Below are 18,972 nucleotides of genomic sequence, written 5' to 3' on the forward strand. Positions count from 1 at the left end.
GGTTTTTTTGGTTTTTTTTGTTTCCTTCCCCATAACAAGTAGCTCTTTCTTATGTCGTTTTCCTTCCGTGGTGGGACTTTTCCTCTTCTTCTCTCTTTGTCGAGGCATCCTGTACACACGGCTGTATTGAGAAGTAGATGGTCACCGAGGGTTGGTCCTTATGTCCCCAGGGTGTGTCTGTAGTGTTTCTTACGATTTCTGCTTGGCAGCCTTGCAGACGATATGGAAGGACAAGAGCTCTGCAGGTATTTGATTGTGAAGGGTTAATTATTTCACTTCTTCTATGGCGTGTGACGTCTGTTCCCTCCTTTAAGCTGCTCCCGCTTATACTGTGCTAGTTGTAGGACATCAAGTGTTCCGAACTACGTTGGAAGAAGGGGTAAGAAAGGCTGCGTTTCTCATGAAGTGCTGCTTCTGAATGACCTCGCTCACCACAAACGCCTGCTCGCATAGCAACGTCGTGGCCTGTCCTGAGGCAGGGTCCTGTTAATCCAGGGTGCTGCTGGTCCGTTTGCTTTACTGTTCATCTTGTAGCTAGCGGTGGCGTTAGAAGAAGAGGTAAAGGTTGAAGAATTCCATCTGGGTAGACATAGTGCAGGTCGAAGAGTTGTCTGAGTTGTAATTTTAAGTCAATAGAAGCTGGATGTAAACGTTGGTAAAGGTAAAGCTGAGGTAAAGGTAAAGCTGAGGTAAAGGTAAAGATATGGCTGCGGTTGGCCCTAATGTCCCTACATGCTGTTCGGCAGCGCTGCAGATGGCTTGAAGGTAAAAGAAACGATCGGGTTATCGTTCGCACCTTTCCCGAGAGAGTCTGTGCGTTGGTGCCTTCTTTTATCACCACGCTCCTAAAACACAGCTCTTTCATTTCATGTCATTTAAAACGTTTTTAACCAACTCGATACTAACGATATCATCAGCAGTTAGCACTCACAAGCACTTAGGCAGCACTCTGTGTAAAGACGTGCTCTCTAGGCATAGCTGACCCTTTTGCGTGTCTTACTGCGTTTGAAGTAGTGAGGAAAACCTTGGTGAGGAGGAAGACCGTGTTCACAGAGAGACTGTCTGTCCCCTCCTGGCAGAACGATGTGACCCTTTGTTCCCAGAGAGCAGCAGGTTTCTTTGCCGATGCAGATGCAGGCTGCCGACATGGTGCACGCCAGGGCACATGTGCCCGTGTTGCAGCCAATTCCAGCCTTGGCTTAGGAGAGATATAAGTTCAAAAAGAGCCTATATGAGGCCACATTGCTGGTTCATCACTTCCACCTTTGTTGCACCACGCTTAGGCAGGTTGAAGAAATCTGTCTGGGTAGACATAGGGCAGGTCGAAGAGTTGTCCGAGTTTGTTGTCATGAGCTAAAGCTAGGCCTCGAAGTGTCAGATAACGGTTTAAAGATGATCTCTGCTGTAAATGTAGGAGTGGAGGAACAGTTTCCATAGACACCTTTGATGTTTTCAGCTGAAAACAGAAAGGGTCTGAGGAACACATGTTTGCTTAATATGTCACTGAACGCCAGGCTCTCACCTATGGCCTGTATACGGCCTAAAGTCAGATATTGTCTCTGTTGTGAGTAAAGGGCTGTCAGGCAGTGCATTGCGGGTGAGTGGCTGGGTGAGAAAGTGCGGCAGAGGTGGGTCAGCAGCACGTTTGGCTAGGCAGCATTTTGATTTCATGCCTTCTGGCGACGCCCGTGGCAGTTATGCTAAGACTCTGTTATCCCTGTCCCTAAAGGTGGCAACAATGCTCTGATGAATGTGTCTTCAGGCAATCACTGTGTATATACAGAGGTGCTGCTTGAGCAGAGTGCCTCATAACTCCTGTGTGAAACCTCATTTTCCCACCTGTATGGCCTTTTAACACCACGATGGGGAGTTTCATCAGAGCTGCATGCAGGTTTCCCAGGCCTGAGCCACCTTCAAGCTTAGCTTGCTAGATGTCTTCCTAGTTCACGTTTACAGAATGGGCTTTTGCTTTTAAACCTGTCAGTGTTGTTTTGCAGCAAACGCTTAATTCCCTAGACAAGCTCATAACCATCCAAAGATTGAATTCTTATGTGTGAAGAAGATGAAGCAGAGAAGCTAAACTATGCTGCTCTGCTGCACTATCCCCCATGAGGCTTAGATTCAGGCGGAGACCTACAAGAAGATATTCACGCTTCTGGCTTCCTAGGCACAGGAGGGGAGCAGGCCCTCTGGTGCAAAAATCCATGCACGCTGATGAAAACCTGTGAAGTCAGACCCCTTTCCATATAGCCAAGGAAGAATTTAGGGCCTAGCTTCCTGCTTGAGGGCTCACGGACTTTCCAGGTGCTCTGCGGGAGCATTCTTAGGCAGAGTTGTGGTGAAACAGCTGCAAATAGCATCCATGAACGGATTGCCTCAAAGGGGTCAGTTGGAGCTATTGGTATCATTGATAACCCGGAACGACAGGGAAGTCTGAGCTACTGCTTTCTGATAAAGAATCTCTCATTACTGCACACGCCTGTCACCTCTGATGCCCCTCTTTCAAGCCAGCCACACACTCACAGGGTACAGTCTGGTGCAGAGTGCTTCTGGCAAATACCAGATACTTCTGGGCTGTTCTGATCTCTTAGAGGCCTGCAGACACACGGCCTGCCGCTCAGTGTGCCATGCTGTGTTGCCCAGGACTGCAACCAGGCCTTCTCCAATAGCAGAAGGAAGGTCACAGTTACAGGCAGAAATAATTTCAGCTGAGCGTGATATCCTAGGAGTGGATGAGGCTGGGTAACAGGACTTTTGCCTAGAAGCTCTCCAAGGCAACAGGGTCTCAAGCATAACAGTGCAAAATCATTTTTACAGTGGACCTGGAACTGCAGAGTTTCAACCCAGTGCACCCCAAGCTTTTTATGGACAGAATAGCCATCAGTGTCCGGATGTGCTCAGGGCAAACAATTCTAGGGTCCATTTTTCTCAGTCAGTATTATTTGCTCTTTCGTCTTGAAAAACAAAGCACAGAACAAACTTCAGACACATACCTGAACAAAAAGGTGAAACTCTGACAAGCTGGAAAGCGTGTGGAGGCCTGGCATAAACTCACAGACCTGATCCCAAAACTGAGGAGGAGGAATAGCTTGGTCTTCCAGGATTTCCTACTACGTCTCCCTTTTCCTTGTAACTAAGCACAGGGCTTCACCAAATTGGTGTGGCCTACCAGAAATAGAAGTGCAGAACTATTTAGACCAGTCTCCTTTTCAGATTGGGCACACGTTCCATCCTGTGCGTGAGGAATCTTATTTATCACGCTGTCATACTTATTTCTTTCTCAGTATTCGTCCCGAGTCAGGAAATGAGACACACTCACCCACGCAGAAGATGCCACAACAAACAAAAAGGCTGACAGTGAGATCTTGCTTTCAAAGTCTTCTCAAGCTATGAAATCATCGTACGGGTCTGCTGCTTTTACTGTCCTTGTGGTTCTCGCTTTGGTTTTAATGAAGTGCAGCTGAGGGGTTTTTTATACGAATAAAAGGAAAAGGCCAAAGCTTGGTGAAGTCATTAGGTGCAGGTAGAAGACACCTTGCAATCCCTTTCATATCACCGTGCCTAATTCATGCGTTTTGGGCTGCATTCGGCCTGCGGCAAACACAGACATCTCGGGAATGCAGTGTCTTGCGGCTGCTTGGGTAGAATGCCGCCAAATTCCCGTTTGAAAAGTCGTGTTTCCACTTCATGTACCTGGAACGCGGTGAGGCGGGCCCTGCACGAAATGATAGAACTGGCTCCTCAGATGGGAAAGAGCAAGATGTCTTTCGTGCAAGACGCCGGGCTACTTCTCCGTTTTCTGTGCAGCTAATCACAGGGTTTTACCGCAACTGCTGGGTCTTAGGGAGAATCAAAGTGCAGAACGCCTTCATTCTGCCTGTGCGCGAGTGCGAGCCGGCTGCAGTGGCGGCGCGGGGCCTCCGGGTGCCGCTGTTGCCCAACGCGGCGCCGCAGCCGCAGCCGGAGACGAAGCCGGAACCGGAGCGGCCGCAGCCTCCCGCGGGGCGGCAGCTCGCTCGCACAGCGCCCGCCTCGGAGCCGGCAGAGCAGAGCGCAGCAGAGCGCAGCAGGGCAGCGCAGAGCAGGGCAGCGCAGAGCAACGCAGAGGCGGGCTGGCTCTCGCCGCGCCGCGCCTGCTGATCCGCGAGCCAGCTGCGAGGGATCTGCAGAGCAGGGAAGCGTCGGAGGACGGGAGGAGAGGCGCCGGGAAGGCGGCGAGCGGCGGCGATGGGAGCGGGGCAGGCAGCGCAGCGCCCCGCAGCAGCCAGGCACGTCGCGCTGCTGGCCGTGCTGCTGCCGGTGTGCTGCCGGGCGGCGCCGGAGCGGCTGCGCTACGCCATTCCCGAGGAAACGGGCAGCGGCTCCGTGGTGGGGCCGCTGGCGCGGGACCTGGGGCTGAGCCCGGCAGAGCTGCCGGCACGCCAGCTGCGGCTGGTCTCGGCGGCTAAACGGCACCTGAAACACTTCGCCGTGAGCGCGGAGGACGGGCACCTGTACGTGAGCGAGCGGCTGGACCGGGAGGAGATGTGCGGCGACTCTGCGTCCTGCTCCGTCAGTTTCGAGGCGGTGGTGCAGAACCCGCTCAACGTTTTCCACGTCGACGTGGCTATCCAGGACATCAACGACAACTCCCCGGTCTTCAGCAAGGCTGCTCTCGACCTGGAGATCGGGGAATGGCTCCTTCCTGGTGCGCGATTTCCGCTGGAGATGGCGCAAGATCCGGATGTGGGAAGCAACTCGCTGCTCAGCTACCAGCTCACGGAAAACCCGTCCTTCAGCCTGGCAGTGAAGGAGAGCCCAAGTGGCAAGAAGCAGCCCGAACTGGTGCTAGAAGCCGCTTTGGATCGTGAGCAGCAGAGTTCCTTCCAGATGGTGCTGACGGCGGTGGACGGTGGGGCTCCAGCGAGGTCTGGCACCGTGCAGATTCGCATCAACGTGACGGACGCCAATGACAACGCGCCCGTGTTCAGCCGAAGCACCTACGAGGCGCGAGTGCGGGAGAATCTGCCGGCGGGGTCGCTGGTGCTGCAGGTCCGAGCCACGGATGCGGATGCGGGCTCCAACGGCCGAGTCTCCTACTCCTTCAGCAACGTGCCGCAGGCTGTGCGCGCTGTCTTCAGCGTAGACAGCGACAGCGGCGACATCCGCAATGAGGCGATTCTGGATTTCGAGGAGAGGAATGAGTACACCTTCGGGGTGGAAGCGAGGGACGGCGGCGGGCTCAGCGGTCACTGCCAGGTCCGCGTCGAGATCACAGACGAGAACGACAACGCGCCCGAGATAACGACGTTGTCGGTGTGGAGCCCGGTGCCCGAGGACGCCCCGCCCGGCACCGTCGTGGCCCTGCTGAACGTGCACGACGCGGACTCTGGCGACAACGGGAAGGTGCGGTGCGAGCTGGACGGCGAGTCGCCGTTCGCCGTGGTGGCGTCGTCGGGCAGCTCGTACAAGGTGGTGACGGCGAGCTTGCTGGACAGGGAGCGGGCGGCCGAGCACAACGTGACGGTGGTCGCCAGCGACCGCGGCAGCCCGGCGCTGTCCAGCCGCAGCGCGCTGGCGCTGGCCGTGTCGGACGTGAACGACAACGCGCCCGTGTTCGAGGAAGCCGCCTACAGCGCCTACGTGGCGGAGAACAACGCGGCGGGCGCGGCGGTGCTGCGCGTGCGCGCGCGGGACGCGGACGCGGGCGCCAACGGGCGCGTGAGCTACTGGCTGGTGGGCGGCAGCGCGGGCGAGGCGGCGGCGTCCTACGTGTCGGTGGAGGCGCGGAGCGGCGCGCTGTACGCGCAGCGCTCCTTCGACTACGAGCAGTGCCGCGAGCTCGCCGTGGAGGTGAGGGCGCAGGACGGCGGGTCGCCGGCGCGGAGCTCGACGGCGACGGTGCGCGTCTTCGTGGTGGACCGCAACGACAACGCGCCGCAGGTGCTGTGGCCGGCGGCGTCGGCGTCGAGCCCCGGCGCGGGCCCGTTCGAGGTGGTGCCGCGGTCGGCCGAGGCCGGCTACCTGGTGGCCAAGGTGGTGGCGGTGGACGCGGACTCGGGGCGCAACGCCTGGCTGTCGTACGAGCTGGTGCAGGCGACGGAGCCGGCGCTGTTCCGGCTGGGGCTGCACAGCGGCGAGGTGCGCACGGCGCGCGCCGTGTCGGAGCGGGACGCGGCGAGGCAGCGGCTGGTGGTGGTGGTGAAGGACCACGGGCAGCCGGCGCTGTCGGCCACGGCCACGCTGCACGTGGTGCTGGCCGAGAGCTTGCAGGAGGCGCTGCCGGCGCTGAGCGAGCGGGCGGCGGGCGCCGAGGCGCCGGCGGATTTGCAGTTCTACCTGGTGCTGGCGCTGGCGCTGCTCTCCGCCTTGTTCGTGCTGAGCGTGGCGCTGGCCGTGGCGGCGCGGGTGCGCCGCGCCGGGCCGCCCGCCGTCCTGCGCTGCCTGGGCGCCGAGCGCTTCTCCGTGGCCGGCCCCGCCTTCCCGGCCGACTTCTGCGAGGGCACCTTGCCCTACTCCTACAACCTCTGCGTGGCCCCGGGCCGCGCCGTCGCCGAGTGCGCTTTGCTGCCGGCCCCGCTGCCCGCCCGCGCCGTCGAGGATCTTCTCAGCGGGGAGCCGCCCGCGATGCTGACGTCGAGCAGCAGCCGTGCGCCGGCAGAGCCGCCGTCCGACGCCGACGCAGTGCAGGTCGGTATCCGACCCAGTCCTCTTCTCGCACCCTTCGTTATCTTCACACCGAGCGCGTGTGTCTGTTTGTGTGTGTGTGTGTGTGTGTGTGCGCGGCAGGGGCTGGCGGCGGGGGCTTCTGTAGTTCTGTCGTCTGCTGCGGTGGGAAGGGATGATGGCTTTTCTCGTGACTAACAGGAGGAAGTGAACCACGGCCCCTTTCGCGTCCTCACCAGGCACACGCGTCGGCTCGCTTGGGAGGTTGTGATCGATAGAGTACTGCCGTTTGAAGCGGTTTGCGTCAATAATGGTGAACGTGGGTCCTCCTTGTCTATATTGCAATTTATTGCTTCTGCTTGTGGGGAGTGGGCGAATGGGACTGACGTTTCAGGATGACAAGGGTTGTTTTGTTTCCCGATTTTCGGCGTGTGGGGAGCGCCTGGAGGCCGGGTGTGCTCATGCCGCTGAACGCGTGGGGTGCGTGGAGGGTGGCCGGGAGGGTCGGTCTGTGTGTGTGCCGTGCGTGGGTGCGCGACGCCTGATCCCCCAGTGGCTGCCCGCCCTGCCAGGTTCTGGTGGAAGGCTGCTCCAGAAGTGGTAGCACTCGTGCGACCCACGGTTTCCGCCGGGCCTGATTTCCGTGGGTGATTCGCGATGAGTTGCTCTGATGTGTCCTTTGGAGACCCGGTCCTCGTCTCATGCTGTCCTCAGAGGCCTCGCCTCGGCAGGATGGGACCTATCTTAAAAGGCATGTTTTTTTTTTTCCCTGCCAGGTTCTATCTGAATGTTGAAATGGGAAGGAATGGTGCACCTCTAAAGGTGCATTCATGAATGAAATACTAGCACGGGTTGTAAGTGCCTTGTCAGGTTGCTCTGAGTTCGTTGCAGGGAAAACACAGATAGTCCAGGGAGGCGATCGGGGATCCTTCTCCTTTTATAAACTGTCGTTCGTACCAGACAGCTGACATCAGTACTGACATGAGTACCAGAAACGTCACGTGCGATATCGTTTGCCTGGGGTAATTACGTACCCAGTCCTGACTCAGTCCTGCAGCTCATGAGATATCTGTCGTCTAGTTTAGTCTTACTCAATAATGCCTTTCATTTCTGCTCCTCCTCCGCCTACGAGGATCTCAGTGAGCTTCCACACTGTTTTGCTGTTAGTCTGGGTGTTGGAAGGCGAAGTGACTCGTATTCCAGTGTCATGCTCAGGTGAGAAGGTGCTCGCCTGTCTCAGAGGGGTTCCTTTGCGCTCCTTGACCCTCGCTGTAGCCTCACAGAGGTGAATGCTAGCGGTTCTCTACAGATTACTCAGGGTTCCGTTTATCTTACTCAAGTCTCATCTGTTCATTCATGCCGGTGTTCATCCGCTGTTGGTTCCTTTAACGTTAGGGGTCTTTTCTTGCCGGCTAACTGTGCCCTCGTGGCGACGGTTTTCCCCGTTCCAGGGAGGAAAGGCTCCTGGGTGTTGCTGAGAGGATAGGCTCGGCGCAGGTGGTTTTCACAAATGCCTTTGCATAGTACCATAAGATGCCTACAGCGACAAGATAATTCTTTGGAGGTAGAAAATGAATCCGAAGGCAGCCAGTGGTCTATTGCTGTTGAGAAGATTGGTGGCGGGGCAGGAAATCGTTCGCACGGCTCCTGCAAAGAGCTGTGCGATTCGTGGTGGAAAGTCCTCACTTAGAAGATTTGGACGATGGGTCCATGATATTTACTGGCCGGCATATAGAGTGTAATCTACTTTACGAGAAGCGCTTTTTTTCACTTTTTTTTCCTCGTTTCTTTTCCTTTTTTTTTCTTTTTTTTTTTGCCCTGCGGTAGAGAAGATGGATAGAACACCCCCAAAGGAACTCTTCCCTCATTTCTTGCATCCTCAGCTTGAGGAAAGGAAAGGTTCGTATCGCAGTTTCCAAAGAGGGGAACTGCAGATGCATAAATTATTCCGCTTGTGCGAATCCGCAGTTCTCGAGCACGACTTTTTTTCTGCCCCTATAGTGCGGGATAGGCGTGGAAAACGCAACGAGTGGGAGGCTGGGGTGAAATATGTGGCTGCAGTTCCGGGCGGAGGCTGCGGGCGCCGCTGCTCACCAAGGAGGAGAGGAGGGAGCGGAGCGCTGCAGCCAGCCCCGCCCGCCGCAGCCCCGGGCTCGCTCGCTGGCTCGGCGGCTGGGCGGGCTCGGAGCGGCCGCGGCGGTGCGGAGCCGTGCTGCAGCGAGGCGGAGGGGGCGGCGAGAGCGGGCCGGAGCGCCGGGCCGGAGCGACAGCGGCGCGGAGGAGCCCGCGGGATTTCGGGGTCGCGGCGGAGATGCGAGCGGACACACGGAGGCGCTGGGGCGGCCGAGGGAGAGCCCGAGGGCGAGGGCGAGCGCTGCTGTGGTGCGCCTTGGTGGCGGCGTGGGAGCTGGCGTGGGGGCAGCTGCGCTACGCGGTGCCCGAGGAGATGCAGAAGGGCTCTTTCGTGGGCGACGTGGCCAAGGACCTGGGGCTGGAGCTGGCGGCGCTCCGCCAACGCGGCGCCCGCGTACTTTCCGAAGGTAGGAGGCAGTATTTTGCTCTGCATGAGAAGACCGGCCATTTAGTGACGGCGGAACGCATAGACAGAGAGCAGCTCTGCCGGGTGGTGGAGAAATGCGTGCTGCGCTGTGAGGTGATAGTGGAGAGCGAAATGAAGGTTTATGCAGTCGAAGTGGAAATCAGGGACATTAACGACAACGCGCCCAGCTTCCGAGAGGCAGAAACGCAACTGAAAGTGAGCGAGACAACAGCCCCGGGGTCGCGGTTTCCCCTGGCTGAGGCTCACGACCCGGACGTCGGGAGCAATTCCCTGCAGCGCTACGAGCTCAGCGGCGACCAGCACTTCTCCCTGGCCGTCCAGACGGGAGCCGATGGGGAGAAGCGTCCCGAGCTGGTGCTGGCGCAGGCGCTGGACCGGGAGGAAAGCGCCTTCCACGAGCTGGTGCTGACGGCGGTGGACGGCGGGGAGCCGGCGCGGACGGGCACGGCGCGGATCCGCGTGCTGGTGCTGGACGCGAACGACAACGCGCCGGTGTTCAGCCAGGCGGTGTACACGGTGCGCGTGCGCGAGGACGTGCCCGTGGGCTCCACCCTGCTCACCGTCAGAGCCACCGATGCCGACGACGGGCTCAACGGAGAGGTGAAATACATTTTTCAGAAAATTTCCGAAACGGCATCGGAAATATTTCAGCTGGACTCTGAGACAGGAGAAATATCTCTCATGCATGAATTGGACTTCGAAGAAATCTCCTCACATGAACTGGAAGTGCAAGCACGGGATGGCGGGGACCTTTCCGACACGACGAAAGTCGTGATCGCGGTGACCGACGTGAACGACAACGCACCCGAGATCTCCGTGCGGTCGCTGCTGAGCGCGGTGTCGGAGGACTCTCCCGCCGGGACGGTGGTGGCCCTGCTGCACGTGCAGGACCGCGACTCGGGGGCGAACGGGGAGGTGAGGTGCTCGCTGGGCGCGGGGCTGCCGTTCCGGCTGCGGAGCTCGCTGGGCAGCTACTACAGCGTGGTGACGGCGAGGGAGCTGGACCGCGAGGAGGTGTCGGAGTACAACGTGACGGTGCGGGCGACGGACGGCGGGGCGCCGGCGCTGCGCAGCAGCGCGGTGCTGCCGCTGCGCGTGCTGGACGTGAACGACAACGCGCCGGTGTTCGCGGAGGCGCGCTACAGCGCCTGGCTGCCCGAGAACAACGCCAAGGGCGCGCTGGTGCTGACGGTGCGGGCGGCGGACGCGGACTGGGGGCAGAACGCGCGCGTGCGGTACCGGCTGTGCGAGGGGCAGGTGCGGGGCGCGCCGCTCTCGTCGTACGTGTCGGTGCACGCGGAGACGGGCGCGCTGTACGCGCTGCGCTCCTTCGACTACGAGGAGGTGCGCGAGGTGGGGCTGTGGGTGCGCGCGGAGGACGGCGGCGCGCCGGCGCTGAGCAGCAACGTGTCGGTGCGGCTCTTCATCGTGGACGAGAACGACAACGCGCCGCAGGTGCTGTACCCGCCGGCGGCGCCGGGCGCCGGCTGGACGGGCGTGGAGCTGGCGCCGCGCGCCGCCGAGCCCGGGGCGCTGGTGGCCAAGGTGGTGGCGGTGGACGCGGACTCGGGGCAGAACGCCTGGCTGTCCTACGAGCTGGCCAAGGCCACGGAGCCGGGGCTCTTCCGCGTGGGGCTGCACAGCGGCGAGGTGCGCACGGCGCGGTTCCCGCTGGCGCGCGACGCGCTGCGGCAGAGCCTGGTGGTGGTGGTGAGGGACCACGGGCAGCCGGCGCTGTCGGCCACGGCCACGCTGACGGTGGTGCTGGCCGAGAGCGTGGCCGAGCTGCTGTCGGACCTGGGCGGCGCGGCGGCGCCGGGCGAGCCGGGCGGCAGCCTGACGCGCTGGCTGGTGGTGGCCGTGGCGGCCGTGTGCTGCCTCTTCCTCGCCTTCCTGCTGGCGCTGCTGGCGCTGCGCCTGCGGCGCTGGCGCCGCTCCCGGCTGCTGGCGGCGGGCAGCGGCGCCTCGCGCGCCGTCGCCGCCTCGCCCTTCGTGGGCATCGACGGCGTCCGCGCCTTCCTGCACTCCTACTCGCACGAGGTCTCGCTCACCGCCGACTCGCGCAAGAGCCACCTCCGCTTCCCGGGCGGCAGCTGCTCCAACACCCTGCCGGCCGCGCCGCCGCCCGACAAATGCGCGCCGCTGCTGCTGCCCGAAGAGCCCTCGCGTGCCCGCGCCGACAGCGGAGACGCCCTCCCGGTGAGTCCCTCTAGCGAGGCCCTTACGCTGCTTTTACGCTCCACTGGGTTGCTGCTCTGGACTGTTCTGCGCGTGTTGTGTGTTGCATGTACATAGCCTTAGCTCTAAGTAGAGGCCGATTAGGCAGAGGTACGTGCACCCAATATTTCGCTCTTTCTCTTTTGTTCCTGCCAGCTAACTGATGCATGCCGGTGGCAGCGTTCGGCCTAGCATGGAGCGTGCGATGTGTGTGCGTCCTTTTGCTTTGAGTTGCCTGCTCCTTGGGCCGGGTCTTCGAAGCCTGCGCCACGTTGTTCCTCAGGTCACCACCTTTCGTGTATAATTCAGCTATTCCTGTGAATGTTAGGCGCTGGGAGTAGACGGACACTCTGCGTTAGCAGTCGAGTCACAGATGTCCCAGCTTCTTCAGGACGTGTGCTTTAGACGGATGAGACTGCCTTTAAGCAGAGGCTTGGATGACGCAGTGTTTTGCCTTAGCCGCACTTTTTGGGGTTTTTTTGTTTTTTTTTTGTTTCCTTCCCCATAACAAGTAGCTCTTTCTTATGTCGTTTTCCTTCCGTGGTGGGACTTTTCCTCTTCTTCTCTCTTTGTCGAGGCATCTTGTACACACGGCTGTATTGAGAAGTAGATGGTCACCGAGGGTTGGTCCTTATGTCCCCAGGGTGTGTCTGTAGTGTTTCTTACGATTTCTGCTTGGCAGCCTTGCAGACGATATGGAAGGACAAGAGTTCTGCAGGTATTTGATTGTGAAGGGTTAATTATTTCACTTCTTCTATGGCGTGTGACGTCTGTTCCCTCCTTTAAGCTGCTCCCGCTTATACTGTGCTAGTTGTAGGACATCAAGTGTTCCGAACTACGTTGGAAGAAGGGGTAAGAAAGGCTGCGTTTCTCATGAAGTGCTGCTTCTGAATGACCTCGCTCACCACAAACGCCTGCTCGCATAGCAACGTCGTGGCCTGTCCTGAGGCAGGGTCCTGTTAATCCAGGGTGCTGCTGGTCCGTTTGCTTTACTGTTCATCTTGTAGCTAGCGGTGGCGTTAGAAGAAGAGGTAAAGGTTGAAGAATTCCATCTGGGTAGACATAGTGCAGGTCGAAGAGTTGTCTGAGTTGTAATTTTAAGTCAATAGAAGCTGGATGTAAACGTTGGTAAAGGTAAAGCTGAGGTAAAGGTAAAGCTGAGGTAAAGGTAAAGATATGGCTGCGGTTGGCCCTAATGTCCCTACATGCCGGTAATTTTCTCATGTGCTGTTCGGCAGCGCTGCAGATGGCTTGAAGGTAAAAGAAACGATCGGGTTATCGTTCGCACCTTTCCCGAGAGAGTCTGTGCGTTGGTGCCTTCTTTTATCACCACGCTCCTAAAACACAGCTCTTTCATTTCATGTCATTTAAAACGTTTTTAACCAACTCGATACTAACGATATCATCAGCAGTTAGCACTCACAAGCACTTAGGCAGCACTCTGTGTAAAGACGTGCTCTCTAGGCATAGCTGACCCTTTTGCGTGTCTTACTGCGTTTGAAGTAGTGAGGAAAACCTTGGTGAGGAGGAAGACCGTGTTCACAGAGAGACTGTCTGTCCCCTGGTCCTTATGTCCCCTGGGTGTGTCTGTAGTGTTGGCAGCCTTGGCAGCCTTGGCAGCCTTGCAGACGATATGGAAGGACAAGAGCTCTGCAGGTATTTGATTGTGAAGGGTTAATTATTTCACTTCTTCTATGGCGTGTGACGTCTGTTCCCTCCTTTAAGCTGCTCCCGCTTATACTGTGCTAGTTGTAGGACATCAAGTGTTCCGAACTACGCTGGAAGAAGGGGTAAGAAAGGCTGCGTTTCTCATGAAACTCTTTCATGAACTGCTCTTTCATTTCATGTCATTTAAAACGTTTTTACCAACTCGGTACTAATGCTATCACCAGCACTTAGTGCTCACAAGCACTTAGGCAGCACTCTGTGTAAAGATGTGCTCTCTAGGCGCAGGTGACCTTCGTGTGTGTCTTACTGCATCGGAAGTAGAGTGTGAACATTTGCTGGTGAGGAAGACCTTGGTGAGGAGGAAAAACGTGTTCACAGAGACTGTCTGTCCCTTCCTGGCAGAACGATGCGACCCTTTGTTCCCAGAGAGTAGCAGGTTTCTTTGCCGATGCAGATGCAGGCTGCCGACACGGTGCACGCCAGGGCACAGGTGTCCGTGTTGCAGCCAATTCCGGCCTTGGCTAGGAGAGATATAAGTTCAAAAAGAGCCTATATGAGGCCACATTGCTGGTTCATCACTTCCACCTTTGTTGCACCACGCTTAGGCAGGTTGAAGAAATCTGTCTGGGTAGACATAGAGCAGGTCGAAGAGTTGTCTGAGTTATAATTTTAAGTGAATAGAAGATGGGTGTAAACGTTGGTCTTCTTTGTTATATCCCACCCACGGCTGTGGTTTCATCCAGTCTTATTCACTGTGTGTCACCACCAGTGACACCTCAGTGTAGCTGAGGAAATGTGGCTACAGTCTATGCTGTGAGCTTTGGGAGCAGCCTCCTCAGTAGATTTCACTTACTGGATACCTCTATTTTATACCTCCTCATTTTACAGTAGACCTGGAACTGCAGAGTTTCAACCCAGTGCACCCCAAGCTTTTTATGGACAGAATAGCCATCAGTGTCCGGATGTGCTCAGGGCAAACAATTCTAGGGTCCATTTTTCTCAGTCAGTATTATTTGCTCTTTCGTCTTGAAAAACAAAGCACAGAACAAACTTCAGACACATACCTGAACAAAAAGGTGAAACTCTGACAAGCTGGAAAGCGTGTGGAGGCCTGGCATAAACTCACAGACCTGATCCCAAAACTGAGGAGGAGGAATAGCTTGGTCTTCCAGGATTTCCTACTACGTCTCCCTTTTCCTTGTAACTAAGCACAGGGCTTCACCAAATTGGTGTGGCCTACCAGAAATAGAAGTGCAGAACTATTTAGACCAGTCTCCTTTTCAGATTGGGCACACGTTCCGTCCTGTGCATGAGGAATCTTATTTATCACGCTGTCATACTTATTTCTTTCTCAGTATTCGTCCCGAGTCAGGAAATGAGACACACTCACCCACGCAGAAGATGCCACAACAAACAAAAAGGCTGACAGTGAGATCTTGCTTTCAAAGTCTTCTCAAGCTATGAAATCATCGTACGGGTCTGCTGCTTTTACTGTCCTTGTGGTTCTCGCTTTGGTTTTAATGAAGTGCAGCTGAGGGGTTTTTTTATACGAATAAAAGGAAAAGGCCAAAGCTTGGTGAAGTCATTAGGTGCAGGTAGAAGACACCTTGCAATCCCTTTCATATCACCGTGCCTAATTCATGCGTTTTGGGCTGCATTCGGCCTGCGGCAAACACAGACATCTCGGGAATGCAGTGTCTTGCGGCTGCTTGGGTAGAATGCCGCCAAATTCCCGTTTGAAAAGTCGTGTTTCCACTTCATGTACCTGGAACGCGGTGAGGCGGGCCCTGCACGAAATGATAGAACTGGCTCCTCAGATGGGAAAGAGCAAGATGTCTTTCGTGCAAGACGCCGGGCTACTTCTCCGTTTTCTGTGCAGCTAATCACAGGGTTTTACCGCAACTGCTGGGTCTTAGGGAGAATCAAAGTGCAGAACGCCTTCATTCTGCCTGTGCGCGAGTGCGAGCCGGCTGCAGTGGCGGCGCGGGGCCTCCGGGTGCCGCTGTTGCCCAACGCGGCGCCGCAGCCGCAGCCGGAGACGAAGCCGGAACCGGAGCGGCCGCAGCCTCCCGCGGGGCGGCAGCTCGCTCGCACAGCGCCCGCCTCGGAGCCGGCAGAGCAGAGCGCAGCAGAGCGCAGCAGGGCAGCGCAGAGCAGGGCAGCGCAGAGCAACGCAGAGGCGGGCTGGCTCTCGCCGCGCCGCGCCTGCTGATCCGCGAGCCAGCTGCGAGGGATCTGCAGAGCAGGGAAGCGTCGGAGGACGGGAGGAGAGGCGCCGGGAAGGCGGCGAGCGGCGGCGATGGGAGCGGGGCAGGCAGCGCAGCGCCGCGCAGCAGCCAGGCACGTCGCGCTGCTGGCCGTGCTGCTGCCGGTGTGCTGCCGGGCGGCGCCGGAGCGGCTGCGCTACGCCATTCCCGAGGAAACGGGCAGCGGCTCCGTGGTGGGGCCGCTGGCGCGGGACCTGGGGCTGAGCCCGGCAGAGCTGCCGGCACGCCAGCTGCGGCTGGTCTCGGCGGCTAAACGGCACCTGAAACACTTCGCCGTGAGCGCGGAGGACGGGCACCTGTACGTGAGCGAGCGGCTGGACCGGGAGGAGATGTGCGGCGACTCTGTGTCCTGCTCCGTCAGTTTCGAGGCGGTGGTGCAGAACCCGCTCAACGTTTTCCACGTCGACGTGGCTATCCAGGACATCAACGACAACTCCCCGGTCTTCAGCAAGGCTGCTCTCGACCTGGAGATCGGGGAATTGCTCCTTCCTGGTGCGCGATTTCCGCTGGAGATGGCGCAAGATCCGGATGTGGGAAGCAACTCGCTGCTCAGCTACCAGCTCACGGAAAACCCGTCCTTCAGCCTGGCAGTGAAGGAGAGCCCGGATGGAAGCAGGCAGCCCGAACTGGTGTTAGAAGCAGCTTTGGATCGTGAGCAGCAGAGCTCCTTCCAGATGGTGCTGACGGCGGTGGACGGTGGGGCTCCAGCGAGGTCTGGCACCGTGCAGATTCGCATCAACGTGACGGACGCCAATGACAACGCGCCCGTGTTCAGCCGAAGCGCCTACGAGGCGCGAGTGCGGGAGAATCTGCCGGCGGGGTCGCTGGTGCTGCAGGTCCGAGCCACGGATGCGGATGCGGGCTCCAACGGCCGAGTCTCCTACTCCTTCAGCAACGTGCCGCAGGCTGTGCGCGCTGTCTTCAGCGTAGACAGCGACAGCGGCGACATCCGCAATGAGGCGATTCTGGATTTCGAGGAGAGGAATGAGTACACCTTCGGGGTGGAAGCGAGGGACGGCGGCGGGCTCAGCGGTCACTGCAAGGTCCGCGTCGAGATCACAGACGAGAACGACAACGCGCCCGAGATAACGACGTTGTCGGTGTGGAGCCCGGTGCCCGAGGACGCCCCGCCCGGCACCGTCGTGGCGCTCTTGAACGTGCACGACGCGGACTCTGGCGACAACGGGAAGGTGCGGTGCGAGCTGGACGGCGAGTCGCCGTTCGCCGTGGTGGCGTCGTCGGGCAGCTCGTACAAGGTGGTGACGGCGAGCTTGCTGGACAGGGAGCGGGCGGCCGAGCACAACGTGACGGTGGTCGCCAGCGACCGCGGCAGCCCGGCGCTGTCCAGCCGCAGCGCGCTGGCGCTGGCCGTGTCGGACGTGAACGACAACGCGCCCGTGTTCGAGGAAGCCGCCTACAGCGCCTACGTGGCGGAGAACAACGCGGCGGGCGCGGCGGTGCTGCGCGTGCGCGCGCGGGACGCGGACGCGGGCGCCAACGGGCGCGTGAGCTACTGGCTGGTGGGCGGCAGCGCGGGCGAGGCGGCGGCGTCCTACGTGTCGGTGGAGGCGCGGAGCGGCGCGCTGTACGCGCAGCGCTCCTTCGACTACGAGCAGTGCCGCGAGTTCGCCGTGGAGGTGAGGGCGCAGGACGGCGGGTCGCCGGCGCGGAGCTCGACGGCGACGGTGCGCGTCTTCGTGGTGGACCGCAACGACAACGCGCCGCAGGTGCTGTGGCCGGCGGCGTCGGCGTCGAGCCCCGGCGCGGGCCCGTTCGAGGTGGTGCCGCGGTCGGCCGAGGCCGGCTACCTGGTGGCCAAGGTGGTGGCGGTGGACGCGGACTCGGGGCGCAACGCCTGGCTGTCGTACGAGCTGGTGCAGGCGACGGAGCCGGCGCTGTTCCGGCTGGGGCTGCACAGCGGCGAGGTGCGCACGGCGCGCGCCGTGTCGGAGCGGGACGCGGCGAGGCAGCGGCTGGTGGTGGTGGTGAAGGACCACGGGCAGCCGGCGCTGTCGGCCACGGCCACGCTGCACGTGGTGCTGGCCGAGAGCTTGCAGGAGGCGCTGCCGGCGCTGAGCGAGCGGGCGGCGGGCGCCGAGGCGCCGGCGGACTTGCAGTTCTACCTGGTGCTGGCGCTGGCGCTGCTCTCCGCCTTGTTCGTGCTGAGCGTGGCGCTGGCCGTGGCGGCGCGGGTGCGCCGCGCCGGGCCGCCCGCCGTCCTGCGCTGCCTGGGCGCCGAGCGCTTCTCCGTGGCCGGCCCCGCCTTCCCGGCCGACTTCTGCGAGGGCACCTTGCCCTACTCCTACAACCTCTGCGTGGCCCCGGGCCGCGCCGTCGCCGAGTGCGCTTTGCTGCCGGCCCCGCTGCCCGCCCGCGCCGTCGAGGATCTTCTCAGCGGGGAGCCGCCCGCGATGCTGACGTCGAGCAGCAGCCGTGCGCCGGCAGAGCCGCCGTCCGACGCCGACGCAGTGCAGGTCGGTAAGCCGACCCCAGTCCCCTTCTCTCACACCTCGTTAGCATTTATAGTTTTGTTAATCTTTAGCAAAATTCGTTGGTTCTCCACGAGTATATTTGAATATTACATACGAGTGGGGCCTTTAGAAGTGAATGAGCGAGTGAATGGAAGAAACAATAGTATAACGCCCTCTTTTTAAGAGCAACATGTGCTTTCGTAAGGTTCTTTTGATAACTTTTTCGGAAATGTACCGAAGAGAATACACAGGGAATTGATTGCGGATACTTGTCATTTTATAAGCTATCATAGAAATTAGTGACATAAATGCCTGTTGTCACATTGAATGACACGGGTATTTTAACAGCCAGTCACAACAGTCTTGTAGCTCATGAAAGATCGTGTAACTCGTACTTCACGCAATACTGCTTTTCCCTCCTCCAAATAGCATCCGAGCCGCCGTCGGATGCCGACGCAGTGCAGGTCGGTATCCGACCCAGTCCTCTTCTCGCACCCTTCGTTATCTTCACACCGAGCGCGTGTGTCTGTTTGTGTGTGTGCGTGTCTTTTTGTCTCTCTGTGTGTGCGTGTGTGTGTGTGCGCGGCAGGGGCTGGCGGCGGGGGCTTCTGTCGTTTGCACTTGTCTGCTGCGGTGGGAAGGGATGATCGTTTTTCTCGTGACTAACAGGAGGAAGTGAACCACGGCCCCTTTCGCGTCCTCACCAGGCACATGCGTAGGCTCGCTTGGGAGGTTGTGGTCGATAGAGTAGTGCCGTTTGAAGCCGTTTGCATCAGTAATGATGAACGTAGGTCCTCCTTGTCTATATTGCAATTTATTGCTTCTGCTTGTGGGGAGTGGGCGAATGGGACTGACGTTTCAGGATGACAAGGGTTGTTTTGTTTCCCGATTTTCGGCGTGTGGGGAGCGCCTGGAGGCCGGGTGTGCTCATGCCGCTGAACGCGTGGGGGTGCGTGGAGGGTGGCCGGGAGGGTCGGTCTGTGTGTGTGCCGTGTGTGGGTGCGCGACGCCTGATTCCCAGGTGGCTGCCCGCCCTGCCAGGTTCTGGTGGAAGGCTGCTCCAGAAGGGGTAGCACTCGTGCGACCCATGGCTTTGGCCGGGCCTGATTTCCCTGCGTGATTCGCGATGAGTTCATCTCATGTG

The 18,972-nt window shown here is 59.0% G+C and overlaps 3 protein-coding genes across 3 annotated transcripts; all 3 read left to right on the top strand.

Annotated features, from left to right (window-relative positions):
* The first annotated feature begins 747 nt into the window (after nucleotides 1-747).
* Nucleotides 748-6,919, top strand: LOC112981174 (protocadherin gamma-B5-like). The gene has a single exon (XM_026096631.2). The coding sequence runs from the start codon at nucleotides 4,228-4,230 to the stop codon at nucleotides 6,841-6,843; it is 2,616 nt and encodes an 871-aa protein (XP_025952416.2). The 5' UTR covers nucleotides 748-4,227; the 3' UTR covers nucleotides 6,844-6,919.
* Nucleotides 6,920-8,771: 1,852 nt separating this feature from the next.
* On the top strand, nucleotides 8,772-11,515 carry LOC135330005 (protocadherin gamma-A12-like). Its single transcript, XM_064520780.1, has one exon. It carries the CDS (start codon nucleotides 8,957-8,959, stop codon nucleotides 11,498-11,500), a length of 2,544 nt encoding a protein of 847 aa, XP_064376850.1. The 5' UTR covers nucleotides 8,772-8,956; the 3' UTR covers nucleotides 11,501-11,515.
* Nucleotides 11,516-13,017: 1,502 nt separating this feature from the next.
* LOC135330001 (protocadherin gamma-B5-like) lies at nucleotides 13,018-18,770 on the top strand. The gene has a single exon (XM_064520776.1). It carries the CDS (start codon nucleotides 15,390-15,392, stop codon nucleotides 18,009-18,011), a length of 2,622 nt encoding a protein of 873 aa, XP_064376846.1. The 5' UTR covers nucleotides 13,018-15,389; the 3' UTR covers nucleotides 18,012-18,770.
* Nucleotides 18,771-18,972: the final 202 nt, after the last annotated feature.

This window comes from Dromaius novaehollandiae, chromosome 15 (assembly GCF_036370855.1).
Source record: "Dromaius novaehollandiae isolate bDroNov1 chromosome 15, bDroNov1.hap1, whole genome shotgun sequence".
Taxonomy (NCBI): Eukaryota; Metazoa; Chordata; class Aves; order Casuariiformes; family Dromaiidae; genus Dromaius; species Dromaius novaehollandiae.